The sequence below is a fragment of the Ursus arctos genome, unplaced genomic scaffold (genome assembly GCF_023065955.2).
Source record: "Ursus arctos isolate Adak ecotype North America unplaced genomic scaffold, UrsArc2.0 scaffold_18, whole genome shotgun sequence".
Classification (NCBI taxonomy): domain Eukaryota; kingdom Metazoa; phylum Chordata; class Mammalia; order Carnivora; family Ursidae; genus Ursus; species Ursus arctos.
The window spans coordinates 34,231,655-34,250,525 of record NW_026622852.1 but is presented as its reverse complement, the minus strand read 5'-3'; the positions used below and the strand labels follow the sequence as shown (position 1 = coordinate 34,250,525).

The window sequence follows — 18,871 nt, the reverse complement described above, 5'->3', positions numbered from 1 at the left end:
AAATGTTAGTTTTGTCTCTCTTCCCTTTTAATCAGGCCTGTATGAATCAAACTAGATGACTGAGCAGTTGGTAATTTGAGGGGCAGTAGAGAAGCTCAGTTTTTAAATGGCAGATGCTTTTCCAAGTATCCCCTCTCCCTCACACAACAGTTTCTTGATCTACTTAGGCAAGCTCGTATTCTCCTCCTTGACTTAATCTCCACATGGTGAAAAATGCAACCAGAATAAAGAAAGAGCAAGTAGAGAGGTATTAATAAAGGTCCATCTTTCTTCTGACAGGTATTTGTAAACTTCGCCAAGGACCAAAGTGATGATGACCACTTAAAGGACTTGTCATTACACAAAAACCAGACAGTAGTCGATGTTGCAGTTCTCACATCTTTTCTCCAGGATGAGAAAGTGAAAGAAAGTTATGTATGAAGAAGACTGTTCATACAGGTGACTAAAAGAAAGGAGAACGAGCCCTTCCTTTGCACCATGTGAAGTGTTCCAAAAGCAAGAGCTGGACGTTTTTGTGGGAAGAAGTAAACTGGATACTGTACTGCTACTATTCAATGCAATGCAATTCAATGCAATGAAAACAAAATTCCATTACAGGGGCAGTGCCTTTGTAGCCTATGTCTCGTATGGCTCTCAAGTGAAAAAGACTTGAATTTAGTTTATTACCTTAGACCTATGTGAAACTCTAGTATGAAACCCAGTGGACAAATGGGTTTGAAATCACGCTTTTTTTTTGTTGTTGTTCCTTTGTATTCTCACTGGGGTTGCAACAATAATTAATCAAGTAATCATGGCCAGTGATTATTTATCAAAATCAAAAAGCTTGTACATCTTCATTCATTAAGCCGTGCCATGCCAGGAGACTGGTTTCCCGGCGACACATCCATTGCTGGCAATGAGTGTGCTAGAATTACTAGTGCCAAGTCGCTCAGAAAGCCTGAAGGACCGTGGTGTGTCATGCACACTTTTGCAATAGCTGTTCTGCTTCAGAGTCCGTCAGCATCGTTATCAGTTGACAAAATGGTGCCCTGGACGGGGAAAGCCCTGCATTGTTTCCCTCTTTGATGAGCTGCTCTGGTGGGGCCCTAATGTGAAAGTGTGGGTGGCTCAAGACAGGTGGACTTGGTTCCATTTTTAGGTTGTCCCTTGCTTGGAGCCATGGGTCTCCAGGGCCATTTTTTTCTGGGACTCTTTAAATATACTTGGATCCTGGTAAGCACAAAGAGCCGCCAAACTGTTGAGGCTGCCAGCTGCTGAGGCCAGGTCATGGGATTCAAGAGAGGGCTTAATCAAACCTAGGGAGGCCTGTGTCCTGGTTGTCTGCTAACACGGTACATTGCATCTCAAGATCTTCCTGTTTGACATGAGTGTAGTGTTATTTCTGGCTTTTTAAAAGTAATCTAGAATATTGAAGGATGGAGTTGTATTTTGACAAAAATCTTTGTACTTTTAATGTTGTTTGAAATCTTAAGTTCTGTCAGTGACTTGTGAATCCTTGGAATGGCCTCTTTGTAGAAGCCCATGGTGTGGAGGAGTAAGGCCGCACTGCTTCACCAGCTTTATTTCTCACGGAAGCTTGCAGATGGATCCTCTGACTAGTGCCTGGTGACCGGAAAACAATGTGGTGGTCGAGATCTCATAACAACATTTTATTTGAGTTTAAGATCACTTAAAATACTCTTAATCTCAGTTGGTTAATCAAGTATTTTTTGAGTGTATATTTTAGCTGAATTGAATATGTATGGATGTGGGTGGGGAGAAATTAAGTCTCAGTAGATATCCTGTGCCATGTTATTCAGCTAACAGGTTTACAAATATAGGTTGTTTTGTTGTTGTGGTTGTGGGATCCCAGTGAAAGAATGCTGGGAAGCCTTTTTTTTTTTTTTTTTTTTTTTTTTTTTTTTAAATAGCAACAGTGCAAAAGCCAAAAAAGTTTGTCATAAGGGTCACAATATTAAACGATGAATACTTTCACAAAAAAGATCACTAACTTCAAAACTTTTTGAATAACACAACTTGTGCTTATGGTATATTTGGTACTGTCAAATACTTGGCTTTGAAGATCTTAGCCCATTCTGACAATCTCAAATTTTTCATATCTTCAGTCCTGAAATTCTCATGAAAAAAATAAAAAGAGCCAATGCCCCCACATGAAATATATTTGACTCTTCTAACCCAGTCTTATTTTTTTAGTCAATAAACACTTACAAAAATATTATTTCACTAATGCTTAATGTGATCTGTCTTGAGATAACAAAAATACGAGGGAAGTACTATTAGCTGAAATTCAAGCCATCTCTCAATGTCATTACTAATATCTTTTTCTAGAATTTAAATAGTAACTCTAAAGGTGTAAGATTTCAGATCTATTTCAAATCTATATTTTTAAAAATTTACAGAATGTTATCACATAACTTGTTTGGAAAAAGAAAATGACTTAGAAATTAATGCCAATATTTTCTAAAATAATAAACGAGTAATGAAGGCCCATTTCCAGTAACTGTTGGCATGATGAGGTCATTAGATTTTGTGGTATCTTTAATGATATAAAATTCACAGAGTAATTTAGTTTCTGCTTATTTAATATTTTTCAAAATCCAACTTTTGTTAGTTTTCCCATTTCACTTAGAATCATGTTCTAATTCTCTATTTTATTAAATCAGTGAGCAGCTCCTGGCTTTAATTACTCTGACTTCAAGGCCATATTTAAAAAGATCAAAAGACACTGTGAACTGTTTTGAAAAAGAAAAAAATTTCAATATAGATTTACAAGGATCTCTTCTGAAGCTAGAAACAATCTATAGCTACACACTGACTTCATTGTTACTTTTTAGACTATCCAGATAGTAATCTTTTACATTTTTCTGTGTAAACCTAATTATAGTAGAAATTTTTACCTACTCTCAAGTGAAATTTCTGTATATTCCCTGTGGAAATGTAAGTATGTGAGTTTCAAATATTTTCAAAAAAAAAAAGTGTTCAAAGGTTGCTGCTTTTGCTTCTGTTGAACACCTTGGAAACTTAATTAACAACTGTGAATATGAAAAATACAAAAGAAAACAATCACAAAGCCCTTTATACATAAACATCCAGCACAGCTCATTGTTAAAAAAACAGCCAAACCTCAAACTACTGTATTTTAATATCTGTACTGAAAGCGTGTGCATTGTGGCAATTAAATGTTGCACATCTTTCATCCACTGTAATCATTGACTAAAGGGATTTGTCTGTTTTCTTCTCGTGGTTGTATATATCAGGTAAATTTTTTTTCCCAAAGAGCCATGTGTCATATATAATACAGAACCACTTTGATACTGAGAAATTAATTTGTACCCTTGTTACTATTTACTAGTAATAATAGAGTACTATAGTAATATAGCTCTAATTCTCTTCAAAATTGTTGCATCCCTTTTGTAGAATGTTTCTATTTCCATAAGGGTTAAGTATTCTCTCTTCTTATACCCTAAGATGAAGCTATGTTTTTGTGCTTTTTCTTTATCATTGGCTCTTCATTCCAAGCACTTTATGCTGTCTCTAATGGGATCTATTTTTGCACTGGAATATCTGAGAATTGCAAAACTAGACAAAAGTTTCACAATAGATTTCTAAGTTAAATCATTTTCATTAAAAGGAAAAAAAAGAAAAAAAATTTTGTATGTCAATAACTTTATATGAAGTATTAAAAAAGGCATATTTCTATGTTGTAATGGGTCACAAAATAAAGCTGTGACAGTTCTGCCGTTCTATGCAAATTTATTTCTGTGCATTCATAGCACCACCTACTGTTAAAGCTTGTAAAGCCATTAGGAAAGTAAGAAGCATCCACTTGTAGTGGGAAGCCCTTTGACTCAAGAGTAGAAATTTTAGAGAAGGCTAAGTGTCCTGTTACAAAAAAGAACTGAGGGCAATACTTGGAGATAAAGGGTGTTTACACTTTCATAATTCAGTTAAGACAGTAAATAATATTAAGTTAAAGAGGTTTTTAGGTAAAATGTATTCAGCTTATGATTTTGAAGCTGTAGAGATCTCTGAAAATACTCTAGCTAAGTCTGTTGATAAAAACCTCAGTTTTATTTGGTATTGAAGCTACAAAGGCCGCCTTCAGATGTCTTTTGTTTGTTCAACTGAAAATACAAGGACAGAGTGTGGCAAGTGTATCGGCAAGGTGTGCTGGGCGTGGTGGCCTCGGTGAGCATGCAGGAAAAATGGAAGAAGTAGAGGAACATCGGAGGTGCCTTCCCTTTCTCCTGTAAAAAGTGCCGTGCAGTCCAAAGCCAGGGTTATGTGGGGCTGTGCTGAGACGTGTGGACGTGAGTTTCATAGCTCACTAGCAAAGTCTCGTCTCGGGAAGGCTGTCTGCTTATCTCGAAGAACCTCCATCAAACAGCCCCTCGTACGCAGCACAGCAGAGTCGCGGCTCCTGTGTGGGGCCTCCTCTAACGGCCCTGACAACAGGTACGAGTGGTCTTCTGCTAAGGCGCGCATCCCACTGTGTGAGGAGGAAGGATCTCCGTTTGTGAGTGAGCCTCCTTGACCACTAGGGGTCAGCATCGCAGCTGTGTTTTTCCCTCTTAAAGTTCACATTACAGCGACTTCAATGAAATGATGGAAAACTGTTTCTTTGTGAAAATGACAATCGAGAGAAGAAAGCTACTGAAAGATGAAAAGGCAAGTAATTTAGATAATCATGTAAGTCACCCATGAGTCTGGAGGAAAACCTTCTTCTATCTAGATAAGAGCCTATATAAACATTTGTAGGCTCAAAAAAACCTTGGAACCTTTGAAATGTTAATGCATATATGAAATATGAAAAAGTAGAAGGGAAAATTAGCTACCTTTTTCAAGTGTTCTACTGTGGGGTCAGGCATTTCATTTAATCCCCAATTAACTATCTCCCCTGAGAGGTTAGCAGTACCATTTGAGGTGGGAGTAAACTGTGGCCCAGCGGATGAAGAACTTGTTAAAAGTTAAGCTGCTACTAGAGTGGCAGAGGGTTCTTTCGGGTGCAGTTGAGTATCAGTTACAAATGCCCTTGTACAATCTGTCTGGCATCCTCGTACGATAATTTAAATATTTATTGAACTCTGTTGTGTGCCATATACTTTTCTAGGTTCTGGGGATGCAGTGTTGAAGACCGAAGTCCTGCTCTAATGAACTTAAATTTCAGTGGCGAAATCATACTCGCATTCACAATGGATGTGCAGACAAACACATAATAAACTGAGACCGCAGTAAGTGCTAAGAAGAAAATGAACCGTGGTAATGAGATAATGATGGAGACGAGTCAGAGTCGGCCATCTGAGGAGTGACATTTGAGCTCAGATCTGATCAAATAAGCAGGAGCCAATATTTGAAGGTGGGCAGAGAGAACGTTCCTGGAAGAAAGAACATCTGGTGCAAAAGCCCCAAGTGGGAAACAGCTTGGTAGGTTGGGGAAGGAGGGAGAGAATTCCAGTGTCTCTGGAGTGGTGTAAGGGGCAGAAACCAGAACCTGTAGGGCTTCGCAGGCCATGGTAAGGTATCTGGATTTCATTGTTAGTGCCATGAGGAGCCACTGGAGAGTTTTAAACAAGGTAGTGGTTTGATGATGTAATCACTGTTTCAGAAAGAATGCCGGCTGTATGGGGAGAAGGGACAGTAGAGAGAGTAAGAGATGTTGGTGGATTGGGCAAGGGTGTAGCAACAGACATAGAGAGGAATAATAATGTTCAGGATCTATTTTAGAGACAGAGCCAACAGGAACTGCCGACAAGCTCCATGTAGGGGTTGAGGGAAAGAGCTATCAAGGTGACTTCTAGTTAGTGACCCAAACTACATCAATGGTTGTGTTAAAAGGCCATTGATACTTCAGTCTGGTGCTCAGCAACAATGATGCGAAAGAAGATAAAAACGTGTGAGTCATCAGTACATAGATGGTATTTAAGCCTTCGGGCTAAATGGGCTAACCTAGAGAGAATGAAGATAGAGAACATTCCTGAGCCCTGAGATCCTACCCACATTTAGAGGAGAAGCCAGCAAAGGGAAGAGAGGGACTGGCCAGTGGAGGAGGAAAATTTGAGTATGATGCCATATATTGGAGCTCAGAATCAGGGGTTTTAGGAAGGCAGACGTGGTCAGTTGTGTCCAGCACTGCTGAGAAGATAAGCAAGGTAAAGGCAGAGAAAACGATTGAATTTGGTAAGACAGAGGTCCTTGGTGACCTTGAAAAGAGTCATTTCAGTAGACTGACAAGTATCAGGTTGAGGGAGGAGTAAGAGGTAAAGATGGGGAATATACGTAACTCTCCCGAGAGCTCTGCTTTCCGGTGGAGCAGAAAACATGACAATAGCTGGATCACAAAGGCTTCGTTTGGATTTTTGTCTGTTATAGCATAGGCTGCACCTATCTCACCTTTCAATTTTTGGGTGGTTTTTTTTTTTAATCCTTTAGATATTTCTTCTATCCGGACTCTCACACTGTACTTTGTTTTCCAAGTTTCCCTTAAGACAGCTAATTCTTGATTTACTATTTTTATACTCACAATATGTTTAAGAACACAAAATAATACAGCTCTAAATATAGACTATCAAGAGAGCTCAGAAGTACCAAACCTAGTTTTTTTTATTTATTTATTTATTTATTTATTTATTTATTTTTTAAAGATTTTATTTATTTATTTGACAGAGACAGCCAGCGAGAGAGGGAACACAGGCAGGGGGAGTGGGAGAGGAAGAAGCAGACTCACAGCGGAGGAGACTGACGTGGGGCTCGATCCCATAACACCAGGATCACGCCCTGAGCCGAAGGCAGACGCTTAACCGCTGTGCCACCCAGGCGCCCCATCCAAACCTAGTTTTAGAAGGCAGATGCACTCAACTAAAATGGAAATTACAGGTGTTTCAAGAAAAGCCCTAGGATCTGTGGTGGTACTGAAAACTTTCTGGGATTATTATTACGTTATCTTCTTGATGTAACTTAACATTTACAATAAAGTTGTTAAATTATTACTGTGTCACTACCCTATAGCAACACAGTAACGGCTCTAGAGAAGACAGTATAAAAAAAACCACAAATAAAAAAACCTGCAGAATGGGTATGTAGGCTTTTATTCAGGAAACAGTTCTTGTAACCATAAAAATCTCTTTAAAACAAATAGCTGTCCCAAGTATCTTTGTTAGTGAGCCAAAACGAACAAAAATTAACTATAAATGAACACATTTCAGCACATAAAACAAGTCTTCTGAAGTTTTTAGCAGAGACCTAATTACATTATCTTCTAAGTTTGACTCATAATTAATATGAAAACCATAATTAATACAGATGACACAGGTGACACTGTACTTTGCCGAGGTAAAGAAATACATTTGGTCTTAGAATCCCATTTGATCACAAAACTTTACTGAATGAAAGAAAAATTTAAATCTCAGAAAAAAGAGCCATGAAAAGATAGACATTATATATAATTTTAAAATATCAGGTACAAATTGTAAAATCATTTGAATAGAAGAAAATGCTATAAAAGCAGAGGGTTGTCAAAACAGAATACAAGAGATATTCTGAAACCAATGAAAAATCAAGATCATCAAGTAGTAGCAACTATTTCTAATGTGTAACAGACACTGAAATGCCATGGGGAAAATGAACAGAACTGTTTCCTGAGGTGGAGAGGAAACAGAGGAAGGAAGGATAGAGGTGGCTTTAGAAGTGCAGAGACACAGAAAATTAACTTACCACCTTCTTTAAAGACAAGTGAGAATCTCTCAGGAGAATTTAAGCACCATTAGAAGGCACATCTTATAGCAGTTAATGCAATGCTTTGTATTTCAGTGGAAAACTATTTCAAAGGTGAAAATGGTGTTGGAATCAGAAACATATTCTGCTGAGACACGAGGTAATTGACACTCTCCCGAACTGGAAAAAAAAAATTTCATAAAAAGACATATAAAGTTATTGGCTGAATCAAATTTGTTGTATAAATACTTCATGCCTAGTGAAATAGCTTACCAGCCGCCACAACCCTGGGATCCTCGTGAGACTGATGTCTCCCAGCTGCACGACTGTCTGCACTCTCATTCCACCAAAGAACATGAACTGCAGAAATAAACCAAAAATAGCTTCTAAAGACTATGCGTTACTACAAGTAAGAAATACAGAAAAATTAATCAGAAACATTAAGTCTTGTTCTTTAAATCAAAATGGTGAATATCCAAAAGGTAAAATTAAGTATGTTAGTAGTAGTAAGATTAGCTAGTAGTAAGATTTCCAAGGGGGTCAGAGATTTGGGATTATAAATTAATTCATCATTATAGATGAAGAAAAGGAAGGCTGGAAAGAAAAAGTAAGTAACACCACTAAAGACACAATCAAGGCTAGACCCAAGTTTTAGGACTTCCTACTATGTTTTACTTTATTTTTTAAAAAAGCAAGATTATAAAAAAAAGTGTTTACTACTGAAAATTTTGATGATACAAAGAAAAAAATCAAAAGCATAATTTTTAACAACCCAGAGAAAACCTCAAATATTTAGTGTATTTCCTTTAAAAAATGAGTAAAGTCAGATTAGGGTCTTACTGTATATTATGCTTAGTAGGGTTTTTAAAAATCAATAATGCGTATTTTCCATGACAGTAACCTTAATTTTTAATGACTGTATGAATTCCTTCTTGTGACAACTTTTTTATCCCAACCCCTTATTGTTGATTATTTACATTATACAAAATATTTCAGGGTTCTACAAATACTGAGATTTTTTTAATAATTCAAGGTAATATACATTAGCTGTAGAGATTTTGGAAGATGCAGATAAACAGAAAGCAGGAATCATTTCTAATCCTACCACCCTAAAATAACCACTTTTCTGTTTTAGTGTATCTCCATATGTATGTACATACGTGTTTTTGTATGTTTACATATTTATATACACACAGTGTATATGCTGAATAAGGTACAGGACCTATATGATGTACATCTGTGTGTTACAAGTAGATTATATACACATTACATAGGGTCATAACCACATTGTTTCCAACATTTCCTTATTGTAAACAATGTTGACATAAACTTCCTTAGAGCAGCAGCAGCTGCACGTGTAGTTATAATAATAACAATGTCAAAGACAACTACTACTAACATTTTTTGGGTGCTTACTATATGCCAGGCCTGGTTCTAAGAGTTGTGCATGTATTAACTCATTTAATTTTCACAATAATCTTAGGGTATTATTATCATTATGTTATCGATGAGCAAGATAAGGCACCTTAAGGTGAAGTTCACTCATGTGACGTCACAAAGATAGTAAGTGATGGAGCTGGGATGTAAAGCCAGGCAGTTTGTATCTGATTATTTCCGCAATATGAACTCCCGAAATTTAAACTGAGAGAACCAAAGAGTATTTTGTATATACTTCCATATGTACAGTGTACAGATTATATATACACTGTCCTCCAGAAATTATGTCCTGTTTATACTCAGCATGTTACTATTCTCCTATGCTGAGAATGAATTTAAGATTAAAAAGTGTACACGTTTTCAGTAGTTTTTTTTCGTATAAAAGTTATACATGTCCATTTTAAAAAAGACTTAAACATTAATATCATCATTAATATCATTTACATCCTTTCAAACTTCTTTCCTATATAACCCAACACATTATACGCTTATGCATATTTCCTAGTATAATGGCAAAAATAATTTAAAAATTAAAGCTTTTTATTTATATTGCCAAATTGTGGGTAGGGAAAAGATTAACACAGTATGAACCCTATACATCATATGAGTACTTATTTTTTCCAACCTATCAAATACTGTATCTATATAAGTATGTCTTCATTAGGTAAAAATGATATCTCATTATTGTCTTAATCTGTATCTTCTTTAATTTATATATATTTAGTAGTCATGTGTATACCTACCTTTGCAGAAATCTTCATTTTTCTTATGGCTTTTGAAATTCATTTATGGTGTTTTGGGGCATGCAGAAAGATAGAGACTTTTAAAAACAAGATCATCAAGTGATTTTTTTTTTCCTTCATTGTTTCTTCATTTGTTCTCTAGCTTAGAAATATAGTTCTCATCCATATTATTAAACTTTTATATTTTATTTTGTACATTTATTTTTATTTTAGTAATTCTATGACTTCTTTTTGTCTACACTAAAATCTATAATCCATTTGGATTCCAGTTTAGTATATGGTGTGCGATAGACATCTAATTTTCATAGTTTTTCTCCTCTTGATATATTTCCCAACTTAAAAATACATTTTCCTGTTATATTCTGATTATTTTCTTAGGATATATTGCTAGAAGTTAAATTTCTGGGTAGAGATCAGGAGCTCGGCTTTGAGTGTGTCAAGTTTGAGATGTCTACTGGACATTAAATAGGAAGTTAAGTAGGGAAATCAATATGATGAGTCTTTCAAATATTTTATTAGCTATTCTTAGTCATTTATCCTTCCAGATGAACTTTACATACATTTTTAAGAGTTTGCTATAAAACACTCTCTGAAATTCCAACTGCAGTAACTTTCAATTTTAAAAGTTAAATGCCCCAAATAGATGTTTTAAAAATAAATTCATGGGGCGCCTGGGTGGCTCAGTTGTTAAGTGTCTGCCTTCGGCTCAGGGCGTGATCCCGGCGTTCTGGGATCGAGCCCCACATCAGGCTCCCCGCTGTGGGCCTGCTTCTTCCTCTCCCACTCCCCCTGCTTGTGTTCCCTCTCTTGCTGCCTGTCTCTCTCTCTCTGTCAAATAAATAAATAAAATCTTTAAAAAAATAAAATAAATAAATTCAGGGGGCACATGCCTAGCTCAGTCGGTGGAGCATATGACTCTTGATCTCAGGGTTGTGAATTCGAGCCCCAAGTTGGGTGCAGAGATTACTTAAATAAATAAACTTTAAAAGTAAATAAATAAATTCAGGCATGTATATTTACCTGTATGCTGTGTTTACCCACACTGAAGTGTTAAGAGGTCATTATTAATCATGCAAATGCATTATTTCTAACATGTATAGATATTAAATGACATTTTGATTTTCTTATTCCTATGTCACTCATATATATGAATGTGTGCACACAAATATATATTTATATATATTTATACTCATACACATATATATGAATGACATATGACATATCTATATCTATATCTATATATGACATATAAAGACCAAAACGTTAACAGTATTATCTCTAAGTAGGGGCAAATATTTTCCCCTCTTAAGGCATGTCCATCTCTTTAATATGTGTAAAAATATGTACTACTTTTTCATTCAAGACAATCTCTCTACTCCAAGTAATGTTATTTTAAAAAGTCATAAAAGTATATTTAGAGGAAAAAAAGATGAAAGAACAGATATTTTCTTGAGGCTCTTTGCAGTTTTTTATCACTTTGATGTGTCATGGAAAGCATGGCATTTTAACATTTGAAAAAAGCTTCATGAGGTGTTAACGTTCCAAACAAGTAAGATATAAATCGGGTTTTTTTCAACCCTTATAATTACAAAAAACCCTAAAAATTTGGCAATAAAAATTTAACTATATGCCATAATGGAAAAAAGAGACAAACGGGCCCAAGAAACTTAATAGCTAACCAGTATACTTTGCAGTTGCATAGAGGAAATAGACCACTGTACCTCTGTTGAGTGCTCCATATTCTGTGTGGAAAACTCCAACTAGTTTTGAGTAGCCTAGATCCACGTGGGCATTAATTGCCCTTTTAAATGCATCACCCCACAGAGCTGGCCCACCTGGCTTCATCTGAAAAATAGCCAGTTCATAGACTCCTAGAGTAGGGAGAAAAATAATTATTTTACAAAAGATATTCAAGAAATTTCTAATCAGGTTAGTCTGGTACCACTGGAAGGCTGATCTACATACTCAGGTGTGGACACGTACATGTTTATGTAGACATATTTATGAATTACGGCACTAGTTTTCCTTGCTTTTATGTTTAGAAAGTCCTTGTCCAAGTTTAAGGATCAGTTGTGAAGCTTATACAGAACAACAAAAAAGGGAAGATATATCAAGCTATTATCTGAAATACTTTTTTTTAAAGATTTTATTTATTCAAGAGAGAGAGCACACAAACAGGGGGAGAGGCAGAGGGTCAGGAAAAGCAGACTCTCCGCTGAGCTGGGAGGCTGACGTGGGGCTCAATCCCAGGACTTGAACATCATGACCTGAGCTGAAGGCAGACGTTTAACCACCTGAGCCACCCAGGTGCCCGTGAAATATTTTTAATCTACAAATTTTGTCAATAAAACAAATATTGAGCATTTATAGTAGGACTAGGATTTTTGAGCTACTTGAATCTGCACTCTCAGGTAAGATGAATAAGAAAAGCATTTTCCGGGGCGCCTGGGTGGCTCAGTCGTTGGGCGTCTACCTTCGGCTCAGGGCGTGATCCCAGAGTCCTGGGATCGAGCCCCACATCAGGCTCCTCTGCTGGGAGCCTGCTTCTTCCTCTCCCACTCCCCCTGCTTGTGTTCCCTCTCTTGCTGGAAGTCCCTCTCTGTCAAATAAATAAATAAAATCTTTAAAAAAAAAAAAAGGCATTTTCTGATCTCCTGTATTTCTTCTTCTTTCCAATTTTGAGAGGAAATACTTCTTGTTTATATAATTTCCCCCTACAGGATTCCATTTCTAATAGGAACAAACGATGGAGCCAGTGATGTCATAGTTTGGTATTTTTAATTTCAACCTTTACTCCCCATGTCATCTTTTTATATTTATGCCTCAATTTTAAGAGCTTTTCCAAATTGGAAAAAAAACCCTTCATCATACAATGCTCATTGTTTTAATATGCAAAGATCTAAAATTCATTCATCTGTATAATGGGGGGGGGGCAAATTCACAACCCTGGGATCAAGACCTGAGCTGAGATCGGGAGTCGGATACTCAACTGACTAAGCCACCCAGGCACCCCTGGAAGTTAAGTTTTTATAGCTTGAAATCTTTAGCATTTTCTCCATCAAAGTTCAAAGTAACTAAGAGGGAAGGACTTACCTTCTCTTGCAGGCTTTTCTAACTTGCACCATGGCACGAGGTAAGTAATCTCATTCTCTTGTTCATCTATGAGAGCCAGATTTGGAACGATGATTTGTTGCCATTCCTTATCTTTGGCCACAGCTTTCCGAACTTCAGTCTGATGAGCAAAATTATCTAGGGGACAAAAAGGAGTAAGAAAAATAAAAACAATTAAAATCACCTATACCTTTTTTTGGATTTCATTCAATTCAGCAAATGTTCGAGTCCACAATAAGGACACTGTTCTATCACTGGAGCCATCAACATAAATAGATGTGACATCTGTCCTCGAGTTTCTTATGGTCTAAAAGGGGAGTAGAAATGTAAACAGCTAATGCTGATGTCATGTAGTGGGGTTTATCGACTCATTTAGTAGGTAGTTGTGTGGCTTCGGTTAAGTTACTGAATCTTTCTGTGCCCATTTCTTACTCTGTGAAATGGGGATAATGATATAGTATCTCCCTGTAGGGTTGTTGTGAAGATTAAATGAATTAGTACATGAGAGGGGTTTTGAGCAGTGTTTGGCCCCTAGATAGCACTCAATATATATTAATTATTCTTATTATTTGAGGCATTTAAATTATAGTGCCTGTTTAGAGAAAGACTTTTTCTTTGGTGGTGGTGAGTGTTCAGGTCAAGGTACGCTCCGAATTAAATGTGACGTACATGATAGGAAGATGCACTTTTAAAGCCTCTTCTTTGAACAGCATCCAAAGAAAGAGGGCTATTTCTCTTTCTTATTATCACCATTCTTTTTACCCAGTATTTATTTCTCTTGTTTGTTATTTAAAACTTTACTAAACATTTAGGCCTAGTACTATATTTACTACTAGGATCTCATTAAGACTAATGGTAAAGGAGCTTTCTATGGTTTATACTGGGGAACTTAGAGCTTAAGTGAGTTATACCAGGACTTTACTAGTGATTTTTTTAATGGGATCTGAGTCAGCTGGTGGCACATTAAAGCATAAATTGTGTTTTAATGGAGTTTATTCTATGCAATAGGGGAAACCCCTAAACTAGGGCCATGTTAAAAATGGAATGAACACTTTTCATATTAAAGTACTTCATGACTATTAACTTTGACACTGATGATCAAACACTAAATGAAGGTATTGAAATTCTCTGGATTTCATCAAGTCCTGATGTAGACTTCACAAGGATTAGACACTGGAGTAGCAAACATCCTAGGGATTTGTGCAACCTGTCAATCAACTTTAATATGGGGAGAACTTTGATTGCCTTTACTTCCCTAGAACAGCACAATGACAATGAATTTCCTGAAACCCTGGAATGCACAAATGACACAAAAATTACTTTCTCAACATAACAAATTATTAAATCTCAGAGTTGGGTGAAGCCTAGAAGTTAACTATCATCCCCAGCAACCTCTACTACTCTAAAGTCCCTACATACCTGAATTGTTTCTACTAAAATCCTGATATCCAGGCATAGCTTCAAGAATAAGAAAAAACAACTCTCCCTTCCCTTATGATCTTAACCTACTTGGGCTCTTGCAATCTTGCTTTAATTTTTTTCATAAATCATCTTTATGACAAACCATTGTATAAAGTCTAGTTCACAATTTTATGATTTGGAATACGAGATGCCATACTTTCCCATTTATGGTAACATAAGGATTTGGGCAAAGGGTTGTTAAAGGTATACCACTGGGAGGAGGAATCACTGAATTCATTTTTTGTTGTTTCCCTTTTTAAAAATTTATTTTAACCTGTGGGTATTTATACTAATCTAGATCCGAGAGCTAAGCACCAGATAACATTTAACAATGAAAATCTATACTGAATCCTGAAGCTGGAAAAATCATACCATATTTCCAAATATGAAACACTTTATTCATTTGACCTCCAAACTCTACACTCCAGAATCCAACCAATTCAGAGTATGCAGTCCGAAGATGCATGTATTTCTTAGCATTTTCCAGAAACTCATTCATCTTTGAGGGCTTAAGGCAATAAGTACGAAATTCATAGAATGTTCCATCGTATTGTCTGGGGCCTGTAGCAAAAGATGAGTACACCTGAAGAGAGATAAGGCAAATTTAAATATTTTGGGAAGGTAAGGTTTATAATACTGTTACAACCAAATATGAATCTAGAAACAAAGGGCACACATTAGACTCATAATCCACATTTATACTTCTTTTGTGATCTCTCCGACATTCGTTTAGAGAAATGCCAATAAATAAAACTAGTCTTAAGTATGCTGAATATAAGTTTCTTAGCAGGGATCCACTGTTAGCCACTTTTTCATGAAATTTAATCATAAGAAGGCACTGGGGTCTTAAGAGTCCTTTACTCAACTACAGCTAGGATTCTAATAAACTTGCAGATGTCTTCCCTTATTTAGCCAATATTCCATTCTTAGTACTAAAAATGTTGCAGTCATGCATTTAAGTGAACTTTATAAAATATGCAGGTGTTTTGGCAAGCAAAATGGAAATCTGTTTACTAGTGAAAAACTCCCTTTTAGGTTTTTCTTAAAAATAAAAATTGCTATTTAGGTCAAAGTATTTCCCAAATCCAAAGAAGTAGATCACTGGTAAAAGATAGGAATGGACTCTTATAAAATCTATCCAACTGCATTAGAACATGGTGGGGGACTGTATGAACGCTATAAAGGAAAGAAGTCAATGAGTTAGAATTGTCTGAATCATTACTAGGTTTAATTACAGATGCAATGTGAAGAAGGGCATTTAATCCATCCAATTTTACCAGATTGATGAAAATATCCCTTAAGAACCATTAGTTCTTGCTGTATTAGTTATATGCTACCTATATAAAGTTTTCTTCTAATTTAGTCTTCCAAATCTGAATGAACTTAACTTTAGATAGGAAATACCCTGCCAGAGATTATCTTCTGTGTATATATGTGTGCATGTGTGTACATTCACACCCACACAGTCCTATGGCATTTTCACTTACAAATTCTTCTTACTGTAGGTTTGGTTATCACGTGCCAGTTTCATGAAGCTTATTTATTTATTTCTTTATTTTAGTTTCATGAAGCTTATTAATTAGAATTACCAACAGTTGGTACAAAGCTATCGACAAATTTTGGACTTATTTGACTACCTGGTACGTCAAATGAAATCAGTAGTCTTCTTTATCTGACATAATTTAGGTTAAAACACACAACTGTCTATGTATTTCATTTGTGTATAATATAATTATAATTATCTATTTGAGTTCATTCCATTCATGTCCTCTCAGTTAGGTTCCTACTGCCCAAGTGTCTAAGCTTACTTGGGAAGCAAACAGTCCCTCCAAAAACTATTGCAGATAGTTCTATTTTTGCTGGACATGCTTTTTGTGTCATTTTAACCAAATTTTAATAAGAGAATGTTATCTAAATAAACAACTGCCTAGTATTATAGTTTAAAAAGTAGCATAGGGGTGCCTGGGTAGCGCAGTCGTTAAGTGTCTGCCTTCGGCTCAGGGCATGATCCCAGTGTTCTGGGATCGAGCCCCACATCAGGCTCCTCCGCATGAGCCTGCTTCTTCCTCTCCCACTCCCCCTTGCTTGTGTTTCTTCTCTCGCTGGCTGTCTCTATCTCTGTCGAATAAATAAATAAAATCTTAAAAAAAAAAGTAGCATAAATAAAATATATCAGAAAACGGAACAGTGTAGTATTTATAACAATTACTTTTAAGTCGTTTTTCAGGGAATTTGTATTTTTTTTTAAGATTTTATTTATTTATTTATTTATTTATTTATTTATTAGACAGAGAGAGAGAGAGCCAGCGAGAGAGGGAACACAAGCAGGGGGAGTGGGAGAGGAAGAAGCAGGCTCCCAGCGAAGGGCCCTAATGCGGGGCTCGATCCCAGAACACTGGGATCACGCCCTGAGCCAAAGGCAGACGCTTAACGCTTAACGACTGAGCCACCCAGGCGCCCCAAGGGAATTTGTATTTGGAAACAAAGAATAAACAGTAAGAGGGAGAAGCCCACAGAAAGGATAACAGCAGTGAGATAAGCGAGTATGCTTAGGGGGAGGTGATTTTTCTTAAGAGCAGAAACTACAACTATTCCGGAGTAGAATTCATGAGTGTTCTAGGCTCCCTTACCTCCAAATAAGGGCTAATTTTCCACAGCACCGACTTCCAATTCACTTATGAGAACTGGCTGACGTTCAATAATCAAAGTTCAGAATAAAGTTGTAAGGAATAACTTTTGGTCCTGCCCCAGTAGAGTGAGAATCAGGAAAGATTAAAGACTCTATTGCTAATCTTGGGTGAATGGGCCATCATTGGTTCCTCAGTCTTCAGCAGAAAGTCAGTCTCTAGAGTTGGTTCATCCCCTTCTGTTTATACCCTTCAAGAAAAGAAGTGCAAACCTACATATCAAAGAAATCTGTAGATTCACAGAATAGGCCAGGTCCCGACAGGGTTGAATCACAAAAATCTATTATGTACATTTCTCATCTAAGATTAAATGAGGTTATCATCATGTTTGCTACGAGGTTCCTGGCCCCCCGTGGCTTGGACACCGCCCGCACGATGGCAGCTGGGCAGGACGCTCCACCACCAGGGCCCTGCCCTCCTCTTTAAGGTTCTCTGCAAAACGCTCCCAAGTTGTGTACATTTCGTTAAAACGCGGGGAGGCCGGTTCTTTCCCCAGCGGCTGGTTGACCTATTCGTTTCTCCTCTACCTTCGGGCTGGAGGGGGCGGTGGCTTGTCAAAGGACAAACCAATAGGAAAGGCTCGACCAGCAAGCAGCTGGCACTGGCCCCAACCTGGCGAACGCAGCGGGGCTGGGAAGCAAATACCGAGCAGCCGGAGCTTCAGGACTGTCCTCAGGGCCGCCTGGCACCTGGGCCAAAGAAGTCCTGTTGACGGTTGCTCACGAGCCGGCCGGGAGGCGACACTGGCCAGCGCACCCTCCCCGACTGGTGACACCCTCCCACCCACGCATCCCAGAAAGTCCCAGCTCAGTACCGGGTCTGGGACCCTCACTGGTACTAGAATAACCTCGGCGCGTGAACCGGCTGGGCGCATGCGCAGCACTCGCGTCTAGGCGAGCAAGTCGGGTAGCGCATGCGCGGGGCCGCGAGCCCCTCCCCCAGGGCACTGCTTGGGCACTTATCGGTGGCCGGTACCTGAGGTGCGAGCGTCCGCGCAGCGAAAGCCCTAGTCAGGCCGCTTCGGAGGGCGAGCATGGCGCGGCTTCGAGTACTGGGAAGGACAGCCATTCGGTACTTTTAAATTCCTCCCGTTCGGGTTAACCGGCCTGGAAGAAAGCAGCGACTGGACTACTGGCCGGCGCAGACTGGGGCGGGACTCAGCGGCGTCAGCTCCGCCTCTGGTGCCGAGAAGTGCGGCGGCACCGCCCCGACGGCTCGCGTCCTCAGTGGCCCAGCCCCGGGCGCGTTCGGCGGCACGTGCTCTTTGGTCCTAGGTAGTTTATTCAGACATTCCTACCCAAACGTCAGAGGGGACTTTGGGATTGGCTGAAGGCAGAGATCGTTCCTGTTGCACTTTTCTGAGCCCATCACCTCGTCTCTACGCGCTGTTGCGCACAGTCCTGAAGAGTTCGTGTGCAGAATGCGTGTGTTTGTCCTTTTAAGGGAGTAAGATGCGTACACGCGAATTGCTGTGCATTTAAAATCGTGGAGGTTTTTGCCGTGGTTAATCTTCAGTCGGGGTGATTTACGTAAAGACTAGGGAACCTTCACTTTTCCTCATGAAGTGCATCCTCTTTCTCTAATCGCCACCCCAGGATGACCTCATTAGGCATCTAATTATGATTGAAATTGTATTTTTCAGGAGCTCATTGGAATGGGGACATCGAACTAAGTATTAAAAAGTCAGATAGTTTTGTAAGCCTTAAAGAAGCATACCAGCAG

At 38.1% G+C, this 18,871-nt stretch overlaps 2 protein-coding genes across 10 annotated transcripts in view; one reads left to right on the top strand and one right to left on the bottom strand.

The window, feature by feature from the left end:
• The window catches only part of LOC113260353 (phospholipid-transporting ATPase ABCA1), a 125,849-nt gene extending 122,103 nt beyond the window's left edge, over nt 1-3,746 (top strand). For all 7 annotated transcript variants that reach the window (XM_044386769.3, XM_044386767.3, XM_026506085.4 and 4 more), the window contains one exon: nt 280-3,746. In XM_044386769.3, coding sequence (XP_044242704.1) covers nt 280-420 — 141 coding nt within the window. In that variant the 3' untranslated portion in view covers nt 421-3,746. The remainder of the gene's footprint in view (nt 1-279) is intronic.
• Nucleotides 3,747-7,066: 3,320 nt separating this feature from the next.
• Nucleotides 7,067-18,334, bottom strand: LOC113260369 (protein NipSnap homolog 3A-like). Of its 3 annotated transcripts, XM_026506102.4 has the most exons (7): nt 18,125-18,333; nt 14,835-15,045; nt 12,984-13,139; nt 11,612-11,761; nt 9,891-9,919; nt 7,984-8,070; nt 7,067-7,890 (listed from the first exon to the last, which is right to left on the bottom strand). In XM_026506102.4, the coding sequence occupies exons 1-7, from the start codon at nt 18,215-18,217 to the stop codon at nt 7,843-7,845; spliced, it is 774 nt and encodes a 257-aa protein (XP_026361887.3). In that variant the 5' UTR covers nt 18,218-18,333; the 3' UTR covers nt 7,067-7,842. The 3 variants fall into 3 exon arrangements, with proteins under 3 accessions (XP_026361887.3, XP_026361886.3, XP_026361888.2); XM_026506101.4 differs by lacking the exon at nt 9,891-9,919 and having other exon boundaries at nt 18,125-18,329; XM_026506103.4 differs by lacking the exons at nt 9,891-9,919; nt 11,612-11,761 and having other exon boundaries at nt 18,125-18,334.
• Nucleotides 18,335-18,871: the final 537 nt, after the last annotated feature.